Source organism: Odontesthes bonariensis, chromosome 19 (genome assembly GCF_027942865.1).
Source record: "Odontesthes bonariensis isolate fOdoBon6 chromosome 19, fOdoBon6.hap1, whole genome shotgun sequence".
Taxonomy (NCBI): Eukaryota; Metazoa; Chordata; class Actinopteri; order Atheriniformes; family Atherinopsidae; genus Odontesthes; species Odontesthes bonariensis.
Genome location: NC_134524.1, coordinates 16,936,741 through 16,956,026, shown reverse-complemented (window position 1 = coordinate 16,956,026; position 19,286 = coordinate 16,936,741). Strand labels below are relative to the sequence as shown.

Here is a 19,286-nt window from a genome sequence, read left to right as displayed (position 1 = left end):
TTTTTCAAAGGCTCATGAAAGCACATCTTGTGAAAGCTAGCTGTGTTATTACTCTGGTTTATTTGTCAAGATTGATAGGCGTATGTTGTAGAGGCGCTGAGAGCAGCTGCTGATATTGTGGATCTTGGAGTGATGTTTTTTCAATAATTTTGTTTTTCAGGTGGCGCAGGAAACTCCACCCACCCCCGAGGGCCTCTTGGAGAGGATGGCGGAGGTGAGAACGGACCCCTTCAAGCTTCTAACATCGCTGTCATCGCTGGTGCTGCCGGAGGCTCTGCCTTCCTCCTGCTAGTCACCGCTGTGATCTGTATCGTGTGCTACCGGCGGCAGCACGCAAAGCACTCGGACACCCACCACCCTCCTCTGTCACTCTCCTCCCTCACCAGCCCCAAGCGGGGAGGCGGTGGGGGCATCACCAGCTCAAACAACAACGGCTCCGAGCCCAGCGACATCATCATCCCTCTGCGGACGTCAGACTCAGCCTACTGCCCGCACTATGAGAAGGTGAGCGGGGACTACGGACACCCTGTCTACATCGTCCAGGAGATGCCGCCTCAGAGCCCAGCCAACATTTACTACAAAGTATGAGACAGCCCCTGCTCTGGCCAACTGGACACACCCACCTCCCTCCAACCGTTAATAACCAATCCCCCACTCCAATTGAAGCCACAGCAAAGCTTGCCATCACAGCTCCATCCCCGATTGCCTCAATACTACAAGTATTGTCCCATTGGACCCTCCCCTCTTTGCCCTGTGAGCCCTCAACCCCGGCCACAGTTGTGTTTCCAGCTGAATAAACCACCCCAACCCATTCTCACACAACTGGGCCGTTAAATGTGTGCAAGGGGTAATGTCCTAACCGTACATAACCCTCCTCAACAAGGCCCTCACAAATGGGCGAGAGGTTCTGAGTGCCCCCCGCCTTGTTAACTCAGAGCTAAATGAGCCCCACCCCCCCATGATTGAAGAGTCACCCCCTTAGCGCCAGTGTGTATGCGCAGCACACACTCTTTTTTTCAGTGTGAACCTGGCGTTGGGACATGTAATGTTTAAAAAAAGAAAAGAAAAAAAAGATTGAAAAGGACTTCAACTGGGGAAAAAAAAGAAAGACTATCCCACTTAGCAACCAGAGAACTCTGATTCGCAGAGGCTATACCCGCCTAGACCACCAATCCCACCCCCTTTGGAGCTCTGACAGCCAACCAGAGACCAGCCCCTGCCGCTAACTCAACAATAGGATCCTAGATTATTTGTGATTGTTTCTCCTGAGAAAACAGGGGCCTCAGACTCACCTAATCGGCACGTCCGAGCGGCGCTCTTATGACCAAGCCCAGGCCTGAAGAGGTCTGGCCAATCGGTGACACTCAGAATCTTGTATATTTTAATAATATGTGTGAGTGTGTGTGTGTGTGTGTGCGTAAGACGGTGTGAGTGCGCATACAACTTGGATAATAATTATGGACCTGCTGCTCCACATTAGATATGTGTGTGCAGTTAGTGTGCTTCAGCAAGTTTGCATATGTGTGTGGGGTTTAGTTTGTGTGTGCGTGTGCTTTGTATGTGAGTGATTGTGTGTATGTGTGTGTTCTTTAGACTTGTCTTAAATACCAAAACACAAAATAGTGAGCGAATATCAAAAAAGTGAGATTTTTTATGGCTATCAACACTTATAGATTATATATATGAATATTCAGTAAATAATTTCTAGATGTTTTTTTTTTCTGATTTCTATTGTCTCTTCTTTTTACCCACTCTGTTAAACTACACTTCTGTTGCTAGACATTTTTTTATCTGATTTTTTTTTTTTTTGTGTTTCACAACTTTGAGTGAGCTTATTACCTCCCTTTCCCTTTGTGTTGTATATTAATTTAATCCTGTGTTTTGTTTGTTTTCTTTTCCGGCAAGTTTTTTTTTTAGTCTCTTCTTTATTTCATTCACTCCCTCCTTCTCTCCCTCCTCTCCCCTAGGGCCTACTCTGTGTATATTTTTATAGCTCCTTGTACTATGCTGTAGTTTTGAGGTCTAGACCTCGTTTGTGGAAGTGTTGAGGTAGAACCATCTATGAAAGTCTTTTTTTTTTTTTTTAATTCTTTTTTTTTTTCAATGCAGAAGTGAAAATAGGTTGCGGTGGGGGAGAGGTGTGACGGTGGGGAAGGGGAGGCAATGGGGGACAAAATGAAAAAGAAGAATAAAGGAGAGTGAGCGCTGTCTCAAGAGGAGGAATAAAGCGGCATCTGAATGCAGAACTTAAAAAACGAGATGGAGAAAGGGAGGGAGATGAGGAAGGAAAAGACTGTGAAACTATTGCACACTAAAGAGAGGAAGCAGAGGGGAGGATGGGAACGGCAGAAGTGAGAAATGAAGGAAGGACGGAGAGAGTCTCCTCACTGGAGGTGATGGACTGAAAGCTAAAATGGACTTAAGAGGAGCTGAACTCTTAACATGGAAAGGAGAGACCTCGTCTCAAACAAACAAACACACACACACACACACACACACCTGCTGTGATTGGACTCCTTCACACTTTACGTTAACATGAGATGGCACATTTCGGATTTGTTCCTCTTTTCCGCCAAAAAATTTGTGTTGAAACGCATCTCTGTGTATCACACAACACACACACACACACACATACAGAAGTTCTCATTTAAGATGAAAGCACACACACACGCACAGCTAGCAGTGGACACTCTGGAGAGAAATCCCCCAGACAGCCAGTACGCCCTGTTTCTCTCTGTTCAACACACATGCACAACCTGCCACACGACCTAACGCAAATTTCACACACTTTAATGACTGTCATAAATGCTTACTGATTGCATTGAAGGACGCACATTCTCTCCCACTGCCCCAAACACATTCACTCACACACACTTTCACCCACACTCGACGGAAAACCTGATTACTTTCATATGACTGTGTTTCTGTGATTAACGCTAACCCGATGGACATGGAGGGGATGAAAAGGGTGATTGTGTGTTGTGTTTTCTCCTCTACTTCACATGCCTCTCTCTCTCTCTCTCTCTCTCTCTCTCTCTCTCTCTCTCTCTCTCTCTCTCTCTCTCTCTCTCTCTCTCTCTCTCTCTCTCTCTCTCTCTCTCTCTCTCTCACACACACACACACGCCCTCTCTTGCTCAAACACACTAGTGCCCGGCACCTCGACCTTGGAGAGCAGCAGCACATCGCTGTGTTCAGAGGTGCAATACATTCACATGTGCATACTAATAAAGCTGTTTTGTGTTGCTCAAACATGTTTATGGCTTATGTGTAAACTGGATGGCAGCAGAAAGATTTTGAGTTGTTTAGACACACACACACATACACATACACAAAGCCTCCAGTGTTGTTGCCATATTTCCTGTGTGAAGCCAGTGTTAAATCTGAACCTTTCAACATTTCTCTGCTGTGTTTTGTATCAGTATCATATAATCCTTTAAGTGTCACATTTGTCTGAAATGACTTTGTTCAAAAACATGATGATGTTCAGATATAGTTTTTGTACCATGAATAAGGAGTTTGGATTGTATTTGTATCAAAATTGATTTCAATAATGAGAGGGGGGAAGCACCTCAAATTCTTCTTTTTGTGCAACTACCAACGTGTTTGTTTTATGTAACCTGTTAAGTTTGTGTCTATTTAAACATGCTCAGAGTACCTAAAAAATCCTCCAAGCCAAATGAAGTGTCTGTTACTTTCTGTTCAACAACCTCAGCAACATTTTGGAGCGCTCGAATCCAGAATGACAGTTCAGAACGCGAAACTTCTTGGACTTTACGATGTCGACTCCGACAAAAAAAAAAGCCACTGCCCCGCTTTCTGTCCATTTTGCTCCCTCTCCCCCCTCCCTCACACCAGAATATCAAGTATCTCTTGGACTCAAAGTTTTTAAGTTTTTGGATTTTCATGTTGATGTAATTTCAAAGTTGTGTCTCTGGCTCTCACTGTTTGTGTTTGGTTGACCCAACATGTTGGCTTTTTTGGACGCAGCCGGTGGTTGTCATGTTTAAAAGAGAGAGAAGAAAGTGCTGTTTCTATGGTACACGGGACGGAAAGAAAAAAAAAAAACCAGCTCCCTCACCTCCCCGTTGGTTAAAATGTGTGTGTGTGTAAATGTGTGCGAGTGTGTGTGTGTGTGTGCTTCTTTGTGCCAACAGCCAGCGAGCGGAGGCCGCGGATCGAGGTGGCTCTCATATGTGACGTGTTGAGACTTTGTATTTGGGACACCTCTGTGTGAGAAGGTCTTTTTTTGTGTCCTCTCCTCCTCTTCCTCTCTACTCCTCCTTACCCCCTTGTCTACTCATCACAGTGACCCCTGACCCCCCCCCCCCCCCCCCTTTCTTTACTCCTGCCCCTCCCCTTCAACACACCTCTAAAGAGAGGAAAAGACTAGTACATTCCTGGTTTGGAAAAAAAGATTGAATAAAAAACAAACAAAAATGTTTAAGCACCACTCTTTTGGTCCTCTTGTGTGATTCATTATTGAGTGAGAGTCCGCTGAGGTCTTTTGTTCCGCCAGTGTGTGTGAGACAGGGATTGAGAGAGAAAGTTCCCGAGGCCCACTAACCCTGCCTTTAATAGCAGGTCTCTTGCCTTATCTCTCCTTTGGGTTCATCTCGGCAGGGAGTCTTTCACTGCCTCTGCTAATAACACTGCACACACACACGTTGGCTCTCCCACCAGTGTTATCAACAAGTTATCAAACCAAGCTTCGTTAGTGTTGAGTGTTGCTTGGCAACGTATTGACGGAGCTGATTTCATTCACTGTCTCCCTCTCAACACTCCTCTTCCTCATGTGTCCATCCCGCTCACCCCCCTCCTAATTTTTTGCATATTTCTATGGCAACTGTAGGCGTCTTTAGCCAAAATTTCCAAAATTTGCTTCATCCGGTTGTGGATGTGAATCTGTGCGTGTGTATGTTTATGGCCCTTTCAGAGCATGGCGTGCAAGCAGGGTGGCCTAGCGTAAAATAACCAGGCAGCTGCCTTTGCCCTTTCATCTCTGATGCATGAGAGTAGATTACTATCCGTCACACACATCCATTCGTTGATCCCACCTACACCACATGTCTGTACACAAATGCAGTCTTTTGCAATACCACACACCGTCATTGATCCTGGAAGACACTTGCCACTGCCTCTGCCATGACAACGTGTCACTGTGTCTGGGGCCAAAGCACAATGAAGGCTGGAAAACGGCAAACATCCAACCACTAGCAACCTGCTGGGGCTGCTAATCTATCAAGCACCTGCAGTCAGTCACTGCTTTCCCCTGCAGCAATTTTCTCATTTTCATCTCCTTTCCTTCCTTTTGTACACAGTGCAGCAGGAAGCATTCAGCTCTAATCTTATAAACCTTCATCACAAGCAGCTTTAAAGCAAAAAGATTATTTACTTGGACTGAGAATTAGAATCAAGAACTGCTTTCTAATTAGAACCGGCTCAGCAGTCTCTTTATCTCAAGTGATTCCTGATATGAAATACCCTTTTCACAACATTTTGATATTAAAGCAATGACAGCGTGGTCGTGAGCCACCATTCACACTTCCAGGAGTGGCCCTGAAACGGAAACAGCTAAGTGGAGTTTGGCCGGCATAATGTACCTCACAACTGTTATGTCCAAATAGCCACGTTTCTGTTCACTAGCGAAGCAAATATGAGGCAAATATTCAAAAAATAGACACAAAAAAAAGACATCTCAAATCGGTTTGAAGAGATTAAACTAGGCTATGTAGTGTCACCAGAGAGTGGCGGTATAGGCCACACTGTGGTTGTAATTAAGTAGAAGAAATAGTTGTAAAAAAATAAAATAAAAAAAACACTCAAAAAGGAAAAAAATACTGAAGTTGTGATGGATTGCTACGGAGCCCGTCTGGTGACATGAGTGGAAAAAAAATAAGGCGTGGGAATGACTTGGAACTAGATGATTTCATGAATGAGACTGCTTTGTTGACTGGCAGTTGTTACCTCAGGAGCGTCAGCCGCTTGCAAACATGGACAATTCTGATCTAATTTCGTTCTATTTGAATCTAGAAATGAATTACAATTATATTTGTTTGCTCTCTAGCAGCGGTTGTTTCTCTTGCTGTTCGGGAGCTCTCTCCCGACGTCTCAGCTGGTGTAGACATCCCTCACACACTTAGTAAACTCCCTCAGGAAAGCACAGGAGACATTTTTATTTTATTTTTTTTAAGCACAGGAGACATGTTGCACTGAACTTGGTGCGTTGGGACACTCTTGACCGGGAACGCAACTATGTGCTTGTACAGATCGTCTATAGTCACAGACATCGCACTCCAACAATATTCTTCAGTCACCTGCGGTGATATTAATATTATTAATTAGTATTTCGTGCGCACGTTATACCGATTTCGTGGCCACAAATTAGTATTTCATGCGCACGTTATAGCTACATTGTGGCCATAATTAATTTTTTTGTAACAATGTCACCTGAGGGGCTCCGTAGTTTTCGACAAAACGCAAATGGAAAAAGCATCTTTTCTACATTTACTTTAACCTCTTTGGAATATCTGGACTAGGTATACCCTGCCTGGGAAGATGTTGGTAAATCATAGGAGTTATTGCAGCTGAGACGGAAATCAACTGGTGAGTTGTCGCGATTCACAAAGTTTCTACTACCCGTATGTGTATCAAATCTTCTTGCAAAACCACCTCAAGCAAACCAATCATTTCTATTTGTGTATTAGTTGAAGTTTTTTTTTTTAAATTCACATCTTAAGAATGTACATTAAAAAAATGTCCCTTGAAAAAAAACGGAATGTTGCCAAAAAGTTTTTAAAAATCCATACTTTGCCAGACTGGAGGGGAATGCTAATGCTAGCAAACTACCTAGCAATCAGGAGTGGATTAGTATCAGGTGTTGTAATGTTGTGCGGTATTATCTTTTATTTGTAAGAATATCCAGTTATTCTAATGGCCAAGACTAGGAAGGGTTTGTAAATGTAATCACTGGCACAACAAATTCAAATATCCTGATAGCTGTGTTTAATATGAGACAGAACTACGCTGTCAATATTCAGAAGCTTGGCAGGTAAAGTCCCAGTATAATACATGGAAGTGCTCTAACAGAAGTGTCTGAAATGACACCTGGTCTGCCTCTGTGAGGATGACTGTCTGGTGACTGTGTTTGTTGAATTTCATGCGCACAGTTTGGTGGAGTCGCATAACACCTCACGTTTCCCCACCCATCTTTAGCCTGAGCAAAGGTGCCTAATCAGCCGTGGTATGTAACAACCCCCTGTGCGACTGAGCGACTCTTCTGACGCAAATGAAGGCACAAATTCAGCTAAGAAACCAATATGTACTTACTGTCATTTATGCTTCAAACAAAAATGTATTAAAATCTCACCATAAGATATCAGGCTGCTCAAAGGATGCAAAATTATGCAACATAGTAAAACAAAATAACTGCCACTAATAATAAATAATGATGGTAATTGCTGCTAATAATAAATAAGCAATGATATACAGGAGGACGTAAATCAGGAAGTAGCTAATGTCCCCTTATGTCATGGCAGCTTAGCGCTTTGGACTTGTAGTCTTTTTTCCTGTGATACTGCCACAGCTTTGCCAGAAAACATCCCAGTGGTTTAGTACCCAATTGGTTCCACATGCAAAATACATGTTTACATGTATGTCTGATTTACAGAAACCAGCCACTACTCAACAAATAAGATGGTTTGACAACAAATCGCTAACTCCGATAGCTAACCAGAAGTGGTAATGTTCCTTGAATGGCTCACTACTGTCGCAAATTCATGGAAACCAGGAGCAATATTCCCTTCAAAGAGGAACTAATGCTAATCTAATGGCTGTTAAGCCATAATGAGTTTGCTTGCTTCTTTCCAGTCGGGTTTAAAGGAGGCCTGTTCAGACTATCGAGACTGCTATGGTCCCGTTATCATTACATGCTCATCATTACTCCTGCTAATCTGTTCTGCTCAATGCACTCACAGATGAATATTAATGCCATGGAGGATGATAGCCGTGTGTGCGTGCCGCATGAACACACACGCACACAGGCAGATGCAGATAGGCACCAAAAGTTGGAACAACACTGCACACAAAGACGAGCGCACACACACTTTTTGCGTGTTCTCTGTGTGTTGCCAAGTGAGACAGCTGAGCTTCCCCTTCAGTTCCATGGAGGAAGCTTGAAGCGCCACACACACAGAAACGCACACTCACCACCCTCTCTGGTACTTTATCACAGCAGCAGAAGGAAGGAAAGAGAAAAGAATCAGTTTTAAGTGAAATCAATAGAGATAATCCCCTAAATTAGATTTTGAAAAGCTTTGTTGCTGATGCACAATTTAAAACCAGAGGATTGGCCCACTTGACTTCCCCAAGAAACAATCTTTGAGTCAGACAAGTTTACCACGAGTATAAGCAAAGGTCAAGGATAAGAGGAGAGAAAGGAAGAGGAGGGATGCTTGAAATCAGAGACACATATTCAAGAATCTGCGTACAGAATCAGGCTAACATTGCTGTGATTACAATGTCAGCATGATTAATGTAGCGTGGCACTTTCATGCCCAGAGGAGGGAAGCTTCACAGAGGGCAGGATGACTTGCATCTGACAGACCTGAAATCTAATGTTATGATTGGAGGTAGGCTGAAAGGTCAAAAGGTCAAGCTGTTTGATTTGATGCAAAGGCTTTTCTGTGTGTCCAGATCTGGAGGAGGACCTATCACTTGGGGAGAGTAATTAAACGTCAGCAGAGGGAGGAATTATCAGTTGAAAATCCGCGATTTAAAAGCACTGGTGCTGGCAGCTATGTTTTTGTGCCTCAAAATTGCTCCCGTTGCCCCTCTCCCTCGCTCCACTGTATTCCACTGTTCTCCTCTCTATCAAACTCGTTGCCTCTCCTCTTTCACCACCTGACTCTCCCTTCTCTGCTGGCTTTCCTCCCTCTCTTACCTCCCCTAATCTTTCACTTTCTGTACCCTGAGTGAGAAAAATGTTGCAGTTAATAACAGGCCCGATGACAAGTGCAGCTGCGATCTGCTAATGCAGAGCTGATAGTCGAAGAGAGGATAGGGAGGGACGGTTAGAAAATGGCTTGGTTGCACAGTGGGGGGTGTCGGTGGGGGAGGTTGTACATTTTGTGTCTGGCCAGAGGATATAACAGCTTTAATTTCAGATGATTAATTTGTTCATCTTCCTCCATGGATAGAGTCACCACAGCCCTTGCTGCTGCAGACGAGTTTACCAGTGACTCTTCTTGTCACGCAAACAGCTCTCCCGTCCTCCCCTACCCCTTCCCCTACAAACACACCCTGTGCGTACACAGAGCTGAGACGCCAGGCAATAGATGAGGTACGTTGTGTTCAATTAAAAAAAAGCTTTGTCACTGAATTTGATCCTCAGCTGTTTTAGAGAGATCTTGTAATTTTTTTTTCAGACCACTTCTGCTTATTACTTCTACTTGCAAATAGTTCTAGGAGTTAAGACAAAGATGATATTGGGTTCCACTGAGTTGTGGCGACAAATTGACAGTTTGGTATACCTCTAGCATGAGCAGCAGTGATTGTCCAATCTTAATTTACTGTAACTAGGCATGGCAGGCTTGTCAAGCTTTGAATTTCACTGGTGTGCATGGAGGCGTGCCACGAAAACAACTCGCGAGACAAAAAACTTTGGAGGTAATTCTTTTTTGTTCCTCAAACACCAACAGAAATAATTGAACAATTTTACTCGATTGGATTTTACTTATCTAGACCCGTATCACATACGTTGTTTGACAATATCAAGGCTAGAGAATTCAATAGAGAAAATCCAGTGATTTTTAAATTTTTTCATGTCTTTGACAGCTCTCAAATAAGCTGCAAAAGCTGGAACATTCAGCTTACTATCCTCTGTTGCCAGGCTCATATTATTCTTAAAGCCAATACAGTTCTCTAATGTGACGGTATGTTTAAAGGTTAACAAATCAAAGAAATCCCTGTGACATGCACTGTATGATTTGAAAGGGCCAGCATGGACGCTACAGTAGCTAAGTTTAGGATGTCATGAGCTGCTCCCTCCTGAAGTTTACACTCCACCCCATCCAACACTTTGCTGAAGAAACAACTTTGCATTGGACCAGCATATCAGCTGGCCCTTGCCATCAAGGCCCTTTTTTCTTGTGAGAGGAAAACTATGAGAAAGGTAGAAGCATTAATCCTACCTCTGCCTCTGCTCTGCTCATCTTGTTTGAGCATGTTTTTCCATAGTCGGCTAAGCGCACAAGAAGGGGATTAAGTTCGAACAAAATAACCAGTCTGACAATATTTTTAATGCCTTTCTTCGTTCTAATAATAGTCCATCTCAGGTTAATGCAGTTTCTGTTTTTTTCTTCATCGTGAATCATCAGCTGATAATGATGTTTTACCCTGACATGGACTCATGAGTCAGTCTTCTAATATTGAATCACCTACAATCAGGGCCGCTGACAGGTTTGGCTGGGCCCGGGACAAAATTCTCTGAATGGGCCTCCCCCAAACCAAAAGGATTATTTACCACTTTGCCTGGAGATGGATATGGACTGAGTGGAGTTATGGCTTTCAAAATCCTACCACAATAAAACTCACACTATTTTATTAATTTAGAGTTCATAAACTGCACATTTCATCAACCATTTTTCACTTGACCAAGGGAATCATGTTAAGGGTACTTTTATTTATCGCCAGACCCGCGTGTATGTCCGCTAAACTTTCTGAGAATGTTCGGGGAACAAAGCGGAGCCCATTCATCTGGCGAGTGGCAAGTTAAATCAGTCTAAACGAAAGTTACAGGCTTCCCCAAAACGTCACGTTTATAACCCATTCGTTACATTCAACTCTATCTAAATGGCAATTTCACACGTTGCCATGTCTATACTGGCTTATTTTAAACAAAATAAGGTTAAACCAGAGCCGCGTTACACTGGCTGTCATTCAGCTGACCGGGGATGATTCTCAAATCAATTCAGCCTGATTGGCGTGCGTGCCTGAAACATTTGGACATATTTGCGGACTAATGCGCATATTCCTTTTTTTTTTTTTTTTGCCTACAATAACTGCACATTGAAGATTTTTCAATTGGTTCTACTTTTCGATACTTTCCTAAGTCGGGTACAGAACAATTTTCGCGCAAAGGTGAAAGGTTTAAAAAGCCAGAAATTTGTATTTGCCTTCTTTGTGCCCCGATTAATAAAATCTAAATTAAATTCAGTACATTTATTGAGCACCAATCCCCAACAAAGATCTTCTTGGGGCACTTAACAGAGAAATTAAGGCAAGAGTGAAACAAAGTTGAGTGTACATATAGTTGTAGAAATGTATCTTATCCGGTTATTCATACTCCCATCTTTAGCTGTAAATGTGTGCACACTCCATTAATTTATTATTTGCATATAAACAGTTGTTTGCACCACAATTAAATAGACATGACAATGAAAGATAGGAAAAAAAAAGAAACAAATTTTGGAAAAAGGTGGCAGCAGCGATCAACTCCACAAGTTTAAAGCATGTGATGCTGCAGATGTTAAGGGCAAAAAGAGAAAAGTGAGTAGGAAAATAAAAAATAGTCCAATTACAAACACAATGCCACAAAGTTCATCAGCTCACACAAGGACATCAGGATCATGAAAACATGAGTATATTAAGAAAAATGAACGATTGGAAAAAACACTAAAATTCTACTGCTTATTTTTTTCCATTTCCCCTTCACTGTATCATGCTTGAATTCCTCTGAAAAAAAATTTAAGAATAGTCGTAAGAATGTGCGTCATTCGCACAATCTCAGCGCACATTCTGCCTTTAAAAGAACAAGTAGGTGGGTGCAAAGGGGAAAAGTGAGCAATCACAGAAGTACACAGGAAATAGAGAAGCGAAAGGAGGAGAAAAGATTGTGCAGGGTGGGATTTGAATCAGAAATTGCTTGCTTAAACAACAGGGGGTTTAATGCCACACATCAACCTCTCATACAGTAGGTTTGTCCTTGTCAAACAAGCCAACTGCTGACATCATTCCGTCAGCACGTTGCGAGTGAAAACCGTCAGTAGTGCAACGGCTGCTGCATCAAAGTAGAGATCCAAGGAAGGAAAAAGTAGGTGTTGTTCAGTTTTCTTTTTTTTTTTTCTTTTTAACCCTTTATTGGGGTATTGCTACATATTTTCCATTAAGCAACGTACATGTTTATTTTTTGTATTTGAACACAATGCTATGACATCATAGTGTCATATTTTCATTCATGTTAAAGAAGACCCATTAAATTGCTTACCAAATTTACCCAGTTATTACACATAAACAAACCCAGGCAGGCTTTACAGTATCACACTCTCAGAGAAAGTCCAATCTAAACCAGCAAAACAAAGCCTTCAGTACATGCTGGTGTGTCATGGTGGAAGTTTATTTCCCAAACATCCCTCTATTGTTTTACGTGCCAACATACCAGGCACCTCCTTTACAAAAAAAAAAAAAAAAAAGCCTACTTGGATACACCTGCTTTCTGACAAAGGAACAGCGTTGGTGGCAGATTCAGAAACCCGCAGCTGAGGGATTGTGGCTTCTTTGTTCACCGGCATCTTCCCAGCTTTAGACTTGAGCCTGCAATGACTTACAGTATGTGCAAGAAGTAAAATATACAATTTGACTACGACTGAAAGTAAAGAGGTATTGGTATCAAATGTGACAAATTGGTTTCTTTCACTGTGTTACATGACTGTTGCACGTGTGAGAAGTACTAATAGCTTCACACACTGCTGCTGTTTCACTCTTTATAAGGGAGGAAATTTATATGAAGGGACGTATTGCCCAAAGGCACTGTCAGTCAGCTTATGATGAAACAACCACTGCTTATTGAGCACAGTAAAATATTTAATACACAGAAATAAACATTTATATTAACAGCAGCGCATTACCATATAACAGCTAATGGAAAATATTTCACTCAAATATAAAGACCTTTAAAGTCAACATAATTCTGACTGACATGTCTACGCTGTGGCAGTGTTTTCTGTACTAAAACCCTTGTTCTATCAGATGAATGTGGCATCAGGTTAACATAAAGAGTAAAAGCAGTGTCCCAGCACTAAAATATAGGTGGAGAAGAAACTTCAAAAGCGTTGTGGTCTGATATTTATAGGAGGGACAGTTAAGAATCAAGGTGGCACTTCTCCATCTTTCTGTATCTCTTCCCTAAATGGCGAAAAAATGGCAACCTTTGGTGCTTATGGCTGTAAAACCCCCATTAGCACCAACCAGAGAAGCACTGGAAAAGCTTTTCCATTGTAGAATCTCAAATCAGATCAGAAAAAGCCAACGTTACGAAGGGGCTTTAGAGTGTAAGGGTGCCAGACTTGCAGGATTAGTCTTAACAGCTCAAGCACGGAATTTTCTCTTGCGGCCTGTGATGAAGGGGGCTTTTTGGATGAGTATTGCTCTTTCAGGGATTGTTTGTGTCAACTTTATTTGCATTAATTTCTAAGATGAAGATGGAAAAAATCCTAATGTGTCGTTGAAGGTATTGAAACACAAAAAAAGATAAACATAGCCCTACTAAAAGATTGTTTTTGACTAGGATGTTGTGAACAGTCTTGTAGCAGAACAGTTGACCCCGCTGCGGAGGATGAGAAAAAGGCAACTTTCTTACATGTAACGTCTGCTTTGTGTTGCTGTTTTTGAGTCCAAGTATCTCTGGAATTTAATAGGAATGTGCTGGAACTTTATGTACTGTGGAGCCATGCTAATCAACAATGAGAGACTTGTTCTGTTTTTGCAAAGAAAAGAGCAATGTGCAAGATGGAGAGCAGTTTTCATCATACCAATTTGTGCATGTCACACCTATTTCAAACCTTTAATGCATCATCGTTGCTGCGAGGAAGTGTTTTCATAACAAGATGAGAGGTTGCATGAAGAGCTGGGAAGTTTCTCATGTCTAGTTCAAAGTTTAGGACTAACCACAGGGAGGGGGATTACTACCTGCACACATTTTCACAATCAAATTGTGTCATGAGACCTTTCTCTAAACGATGCCCGGGCAGAGTTCAAAGCAAATCCTGTTCAAAGGGAATCTGATTTGAATTTCATTCATTCAAAGTCTAAATGTGATCATGCCAAAGTCATCCTGGTAAGCACCACACCCTGTGAGATGCTCGAGAGGGGAAGCTTTGGCATCCTTAAAGACACTTTTCAATCCATCAAGAAGGATTTCACACCACTTGGGCCGTGGCAGCCTTCCATTAGCTTCTGCCGGTAGTGGTAGCAGTCAGTGAGAGTCGAATTTTGTTCAAAACATCAGGCTCTCTCAGTCTCTTTCCACAGTTTTCTGACTCATACTCTGATTTTAGAACTTCCTGTCTCTGGTCCCTGTAATCCAGAAACAGGTTTTAACAGGATATTAAATCTAACATATTCTACCTTCAGCAACATCCCACTGTGTTTTTTTTATATTAAAGTTATCAATCATTTTGTGACAGCTTATGGCACTTTTACAAAGGTTAATGTGTCATTTTCAAATCACCACAGGCACTCTCTGTCCCTGTAGAGATCACTGTGATGATCTTTACTGAGTTTTAGAAAATAAAATAGCTGTCTGCTAGAGATTTTGGGACAAGAGCTGTTGAACAGATCCAAAATGACACAACCTAGACCTGAGCGTAACTGAGGAAATATACTGCCCTTTTGTTAAGGGCATGTCTGGAACATGATTCGAGGGTCTAAACTAATGTTCCAGATTAGTATGGGTGTTATTCATTACAAGCCACACGTTTGGAAGACACCAGTTAGGATGGCAAATTTAGAACAATCGCTTCATCTGTTGTTTTTAAAATGCCATGTAGTTGTCAGGCCCAGAGAATGGAGGACGGAGGAGCAGGAGATGATGTATTAAAAAGAGCTTTTAATGAAGAGTAGCAGATCACAAGATCTCTTCAAGAGAGAAACAAATGCAGGCTATGGAAGTTATCTATAAATATATACTTCTCCCAAAGTGAGAGAAGTATAACTATGAAAATTATCAAAATAAGAATCACTCCACTAGAAGGAGGAGAAAAAGAAGAGGACTATCAAAGTTTAACTTTAACCAAAAATCACTCCTGCTACGGAGGAAAACGAAAAAACCTCTCCTGAAAATCGGAGGCACTATTTTATGAAATATTATATAAACAAAAAATCACTCCACTGGGAGGAAAAACAAGAATGCTATAAAACTTAAACTTAGCAAGGTTGGAATATCAAAGAATATCAAAGTATCAAAGGAACAAAAAACTCTCTTAACGAGGAATCAACCAAACGGTGACTTGGATCAAGACTTAGCTATGGCTTGGAATGGCAAGAGTGAACGCACGTTAGACCAAACAAATACGACACACTGGCACAAGACAAGGGGAGACGCAGACATTCATTCACACGACAAACGGACTGGAACACGAGAGGAAGGGCAAGTGACCTGAAACGAGAGGGAGAGTTAGTCTTTCAAATTAAAACAGGAAGTGACGAGACATGACTTGGAGACGAGACAAAAACCCACTTGACCTCACCGCAGTGTGACAGTAGTACCTTGTTAACCCTTGGTATAGCACCTTTTTATGTGATGATACCATATCTTTTTCAAAATTTGTAGAATGAACCTGCCTGGGACACCTCTCCCGCCATTTTAGTTACCTAATGTTACCTGTATGTTATGCCATTACCTTTTCAAATTTTGCAACCGACCATAAAAGATCACCCCAACCATTTGTGAACAAAAGAAAAGAAAAAAAAAAGAAAATATTTTGCCCCATTCATGAAAAGGGGATCATTTATGTAATGGAAAACGATAAAAGAATTTCACAAATTGCTGTTAAACTATTTTGAAATCCAGTTATGATTTTTTGACATGTTGGGTTTCTCTCTATAGGTATGTTCGAACCACAGAAACCTTTTCATTGTTCTTATAACTACAGAAGGCGTTTCTCCTCCTTTTTCATTTCCGCACTGCAGGAATAAGATGACATAAACAAGAATTGTTAACATTTAGCACCTAAAAACGCTGCAGAATGGTCCAAAATGGAAGCCTATGTGATAATCTTGTGATCACCACAGCAGAACTGCAGTACTATTCCTGCACCACATATCAATTAGGTGTCTATTTATCAGCAAAAGAAAATGTGACGTGTTGTAATTTTCATTTGCCTACCACCCGCTGGTTGGCCATTACATCACATCAGCGTTCTTATCCGCAGTGCGAATGCAATCAGAGAAAAAGCCCTTGAAGGTATGCTGTCCTTCAGGGACATGTTAGCCCCAGAACTATTTGGTCCAAATGCACCTCTTGCACTTTACAATTGCTTCTCATTCTTCCAAACACTCGCACAGCTCTTTACATCATTCTATATATTAACTCTATACGTGCTGTTCTTTATTCTCTACAATCACACACAAATGAGCATATCAGGGGTAATGTGCAAGTTTAGTGTCTTGCTAATGACTGTCAGACATGTGGAAGTGCTGGGAATCATACCACCGAACAACCAATCAGAAACACATCTCTGTACCGGTTATCTGAAACTGTGCTGAAACGGGAATGATGTTCAAATACTGTTAACAGGACTTTAAAGGAAAGAGACACCTTGCATCTACTAAATAAAGATCATTTTTTAAATTAGGACCCATTTATACTCTGTTGTTAACATGATGGCTCACCATGCTTGGAAGGAGATCAAGTCTATTGGGGAAAAAAAGCATTGGTCACAGCAAATTACCAGGTACACAGTGCACAACCACACACCTCTCCAGGTTTCCATCGCTGCACACTCCAGTATTTAGGTAAGGCCAGTGTACAAACTGCAGGCTTTATATTACAGATGGTTTTCAAGCTGTTGCAGTCAGGTAGGAATCTTCATCCCGTCAGACAGAACTGGGCAAGTCAGCAGAATGACGTCAAAGAGTTGTCAGTCCAGCAGTGAGGGATTTTCTCTATTAGCTAACAGCAGAATCCAGAATGTTATCAAGGAAAAGAATCCACAGCCAAGGATTTCTCTGGTAAATAGCTGTAACCAACCATTTGTGTTGACATCTGCTGCAACCAAAGAGAGTAAACAGAGTGTGAGAAAGAGGTACAACGACTGCTAAACAGCAAAACAAGCCAGAAAACAAGCCACCCCCCCTCAAATGCTCTAACTATTTTCTGTCCACTGCAGAAAGGGAGGAAAGTGAATGAATCACCCCCCGCCCCTTCTCCATCTCTCACTCTTTCTCCCTCCCCCCCATCTCTTTATTGAGGCAGCTGCACCCTTTGACCTTTACGCTTGTGGAATGTGTGTGTGGACCAGTGGTGGTGAGGGCCGGCGGTAAGGGGGGGGTAAAAGTGTGAAGGCAGGCAAGGAGGAGAGGACGGGGGAGTTGGTGAATTTAGGAGATGGAGGGAGAAGGGAGGAGGGGAGAAGTTGCTTTTTCTCCTAACTACAAAAGCTGTCAGCGGGAACAATAAGCATGGAGAATGGTGTGTGTTCAGGGAGGCACTGAGCCGTGTTAGTGTGCGAACCGGGCAGAGAGTGGGCATACAAGGGGGCTTGATAGAGAGGGAGATAAAAAAGAAAAGAAAAAAAAAGATGAGAAAGACAAACGATGGAGATTGAAACTAGATGAGAAAACTAAGGAGGAAGAAGGAGGATGATGAGAAAGAAAGATATATAGAAGATGGGGTGAGATAGTTTGAGAATGATGGGAGACAGGGAGTGAGAGAAAGAGGAGTGCAGAAGGATATTTGTTTTGTCTGAAATACTGAACTTCCGTTGCCAAAGGAAACAGAACACAAGGCCCAGTATCGGGACGTGTGTGTCTGAGTGTGTGTGGCCAGCATAGCAAGGGGGCCCTCGCTCCTCACTGTACCAATAACATCAGTATGGCTCGCACTTTACATTCACCGAGGCCTCATTAAGTTTATCTGTGCGAGTGTGTCATCATGAATGCGCTCCCTGCATTCAAACTGCTCACACCATGCAGCTGGCTGCAGACAAAGGTGTGTGTCGTGCTTTGTTCAAAGATGCGGGTGCACATGAGCGTGTGTGTGCGGTTGTAGGGGGGTTGTGGGTAGATGTGTGTAGACTTTGAATGTGTTGTGTTGTGTGAGGAACAGGGAGTTTGAATGATAGAGAGTTTTGCTTTGAAAGCTAAGAGGGGGGATGGCAGGCACCCACTATCACACACAGGCGCAGACACACACACACACATAGTAAAAGTATTGATTTTCTAACTGGTGTGTGAGGTGTGGTAAGTGGCTGGTAATAGCAGGAGGAGAGTGTTGTGAAGTAGTGCAGGTTAAGAAGTTTGGCTGCTGTATAGACTTTTTATCTCTAGGATGGGGGCAGTGCTGATGGGATGAGATGGACAAGGGGTCAAAAAACACTCCAGTACCTCTAAATGGGAAAGATAGGTGTGAAAATCCCTCAAATAAAGCATCGACAGAGGCCCATTTTCTTACGTGCACACACAGTTTACATGTACGTGTGCCTTAGATGCTGCGAAAACATTAAATATCACACGTCTTGTGAGACTCCATGTGGAGTTATATGCCTACCCATGCTGCAAATGTGCACACACCTACACAGCAGAGGCAAACACATTCGTCCTTATATACAGCATATTATGCACCAGCATGCACAAATGCACTTAAATAGCCACATAAGCCTCCACAGAGTCCCTATGCATACTTAAACACTAGATACACAGATGATGGTGAACACACAGATACACTTGAGTAAGAATGCACAGACATACAGCTGAACGGATGTAATGGAACATTATGCTGTTCTGCTATGGAACATATTATGCAGAAACATGAACACATTACAGAGTCACTTGAGTACTTATAGAAGTACATGGACTCATCTGCAACTTCTCCATATGCACGTTCACATATTGATAAACGAAAGTCGTGCTGGTAAAATGTGCACTCCTGCACATGCTGCCACATAAACACATACAGGGCACGTATAGTCATACATTTTACCGATTCAACTGATACCTGGGAAATCTAAAGGTAATTACGTGTGTTCTACGTCCACCGCTTTTATCCACTGAGTGAAATTTAAAAAAAAAAAAAAAAAAAAAAAAGGAATGTGATGTCACCTACTGGTCTGTAGAATGTAAATTACAAGTCGTGAGTTAAGCAATTAGCCATCTTGGGTTTTTGCAAGGAAGGGATTTAAGCAAGCGCATGAGGACATTATAACAGAAACAGGTCAATTATTAAAATAGCATTGAAGCTATAGTAACCAAAGCATTTTTTTTTTTTTTTTTTGTTTTGATTTGTCCCATACTT

At 42.1% G+C, this 19,286-nt stretch overlaps 1 protein-coding gene across 1 annotated transcript in view; it reads left to right on the top strand.

Moving 5' to 3' along the window:
- Positions 1–4,451, top strand: part of efnb3b (ephrin-B3b) — a 79,214-nt gene extending 74,763 nt beyond the window's left edge. The window contains exon 5 of the mRNA XM_075450608.1: positions 161–4,451. Coding sequence (XP_075306723.1) covers positions 161–588 — 428 coding nt within the window. The 3' untranslated portion in view covers positions 589–4,451. The remainder of the gene's footprint in view (positions 1–160) is intronic.
- Positions 4,452–19,286: the final 14,835 nt, after the last annotated feature.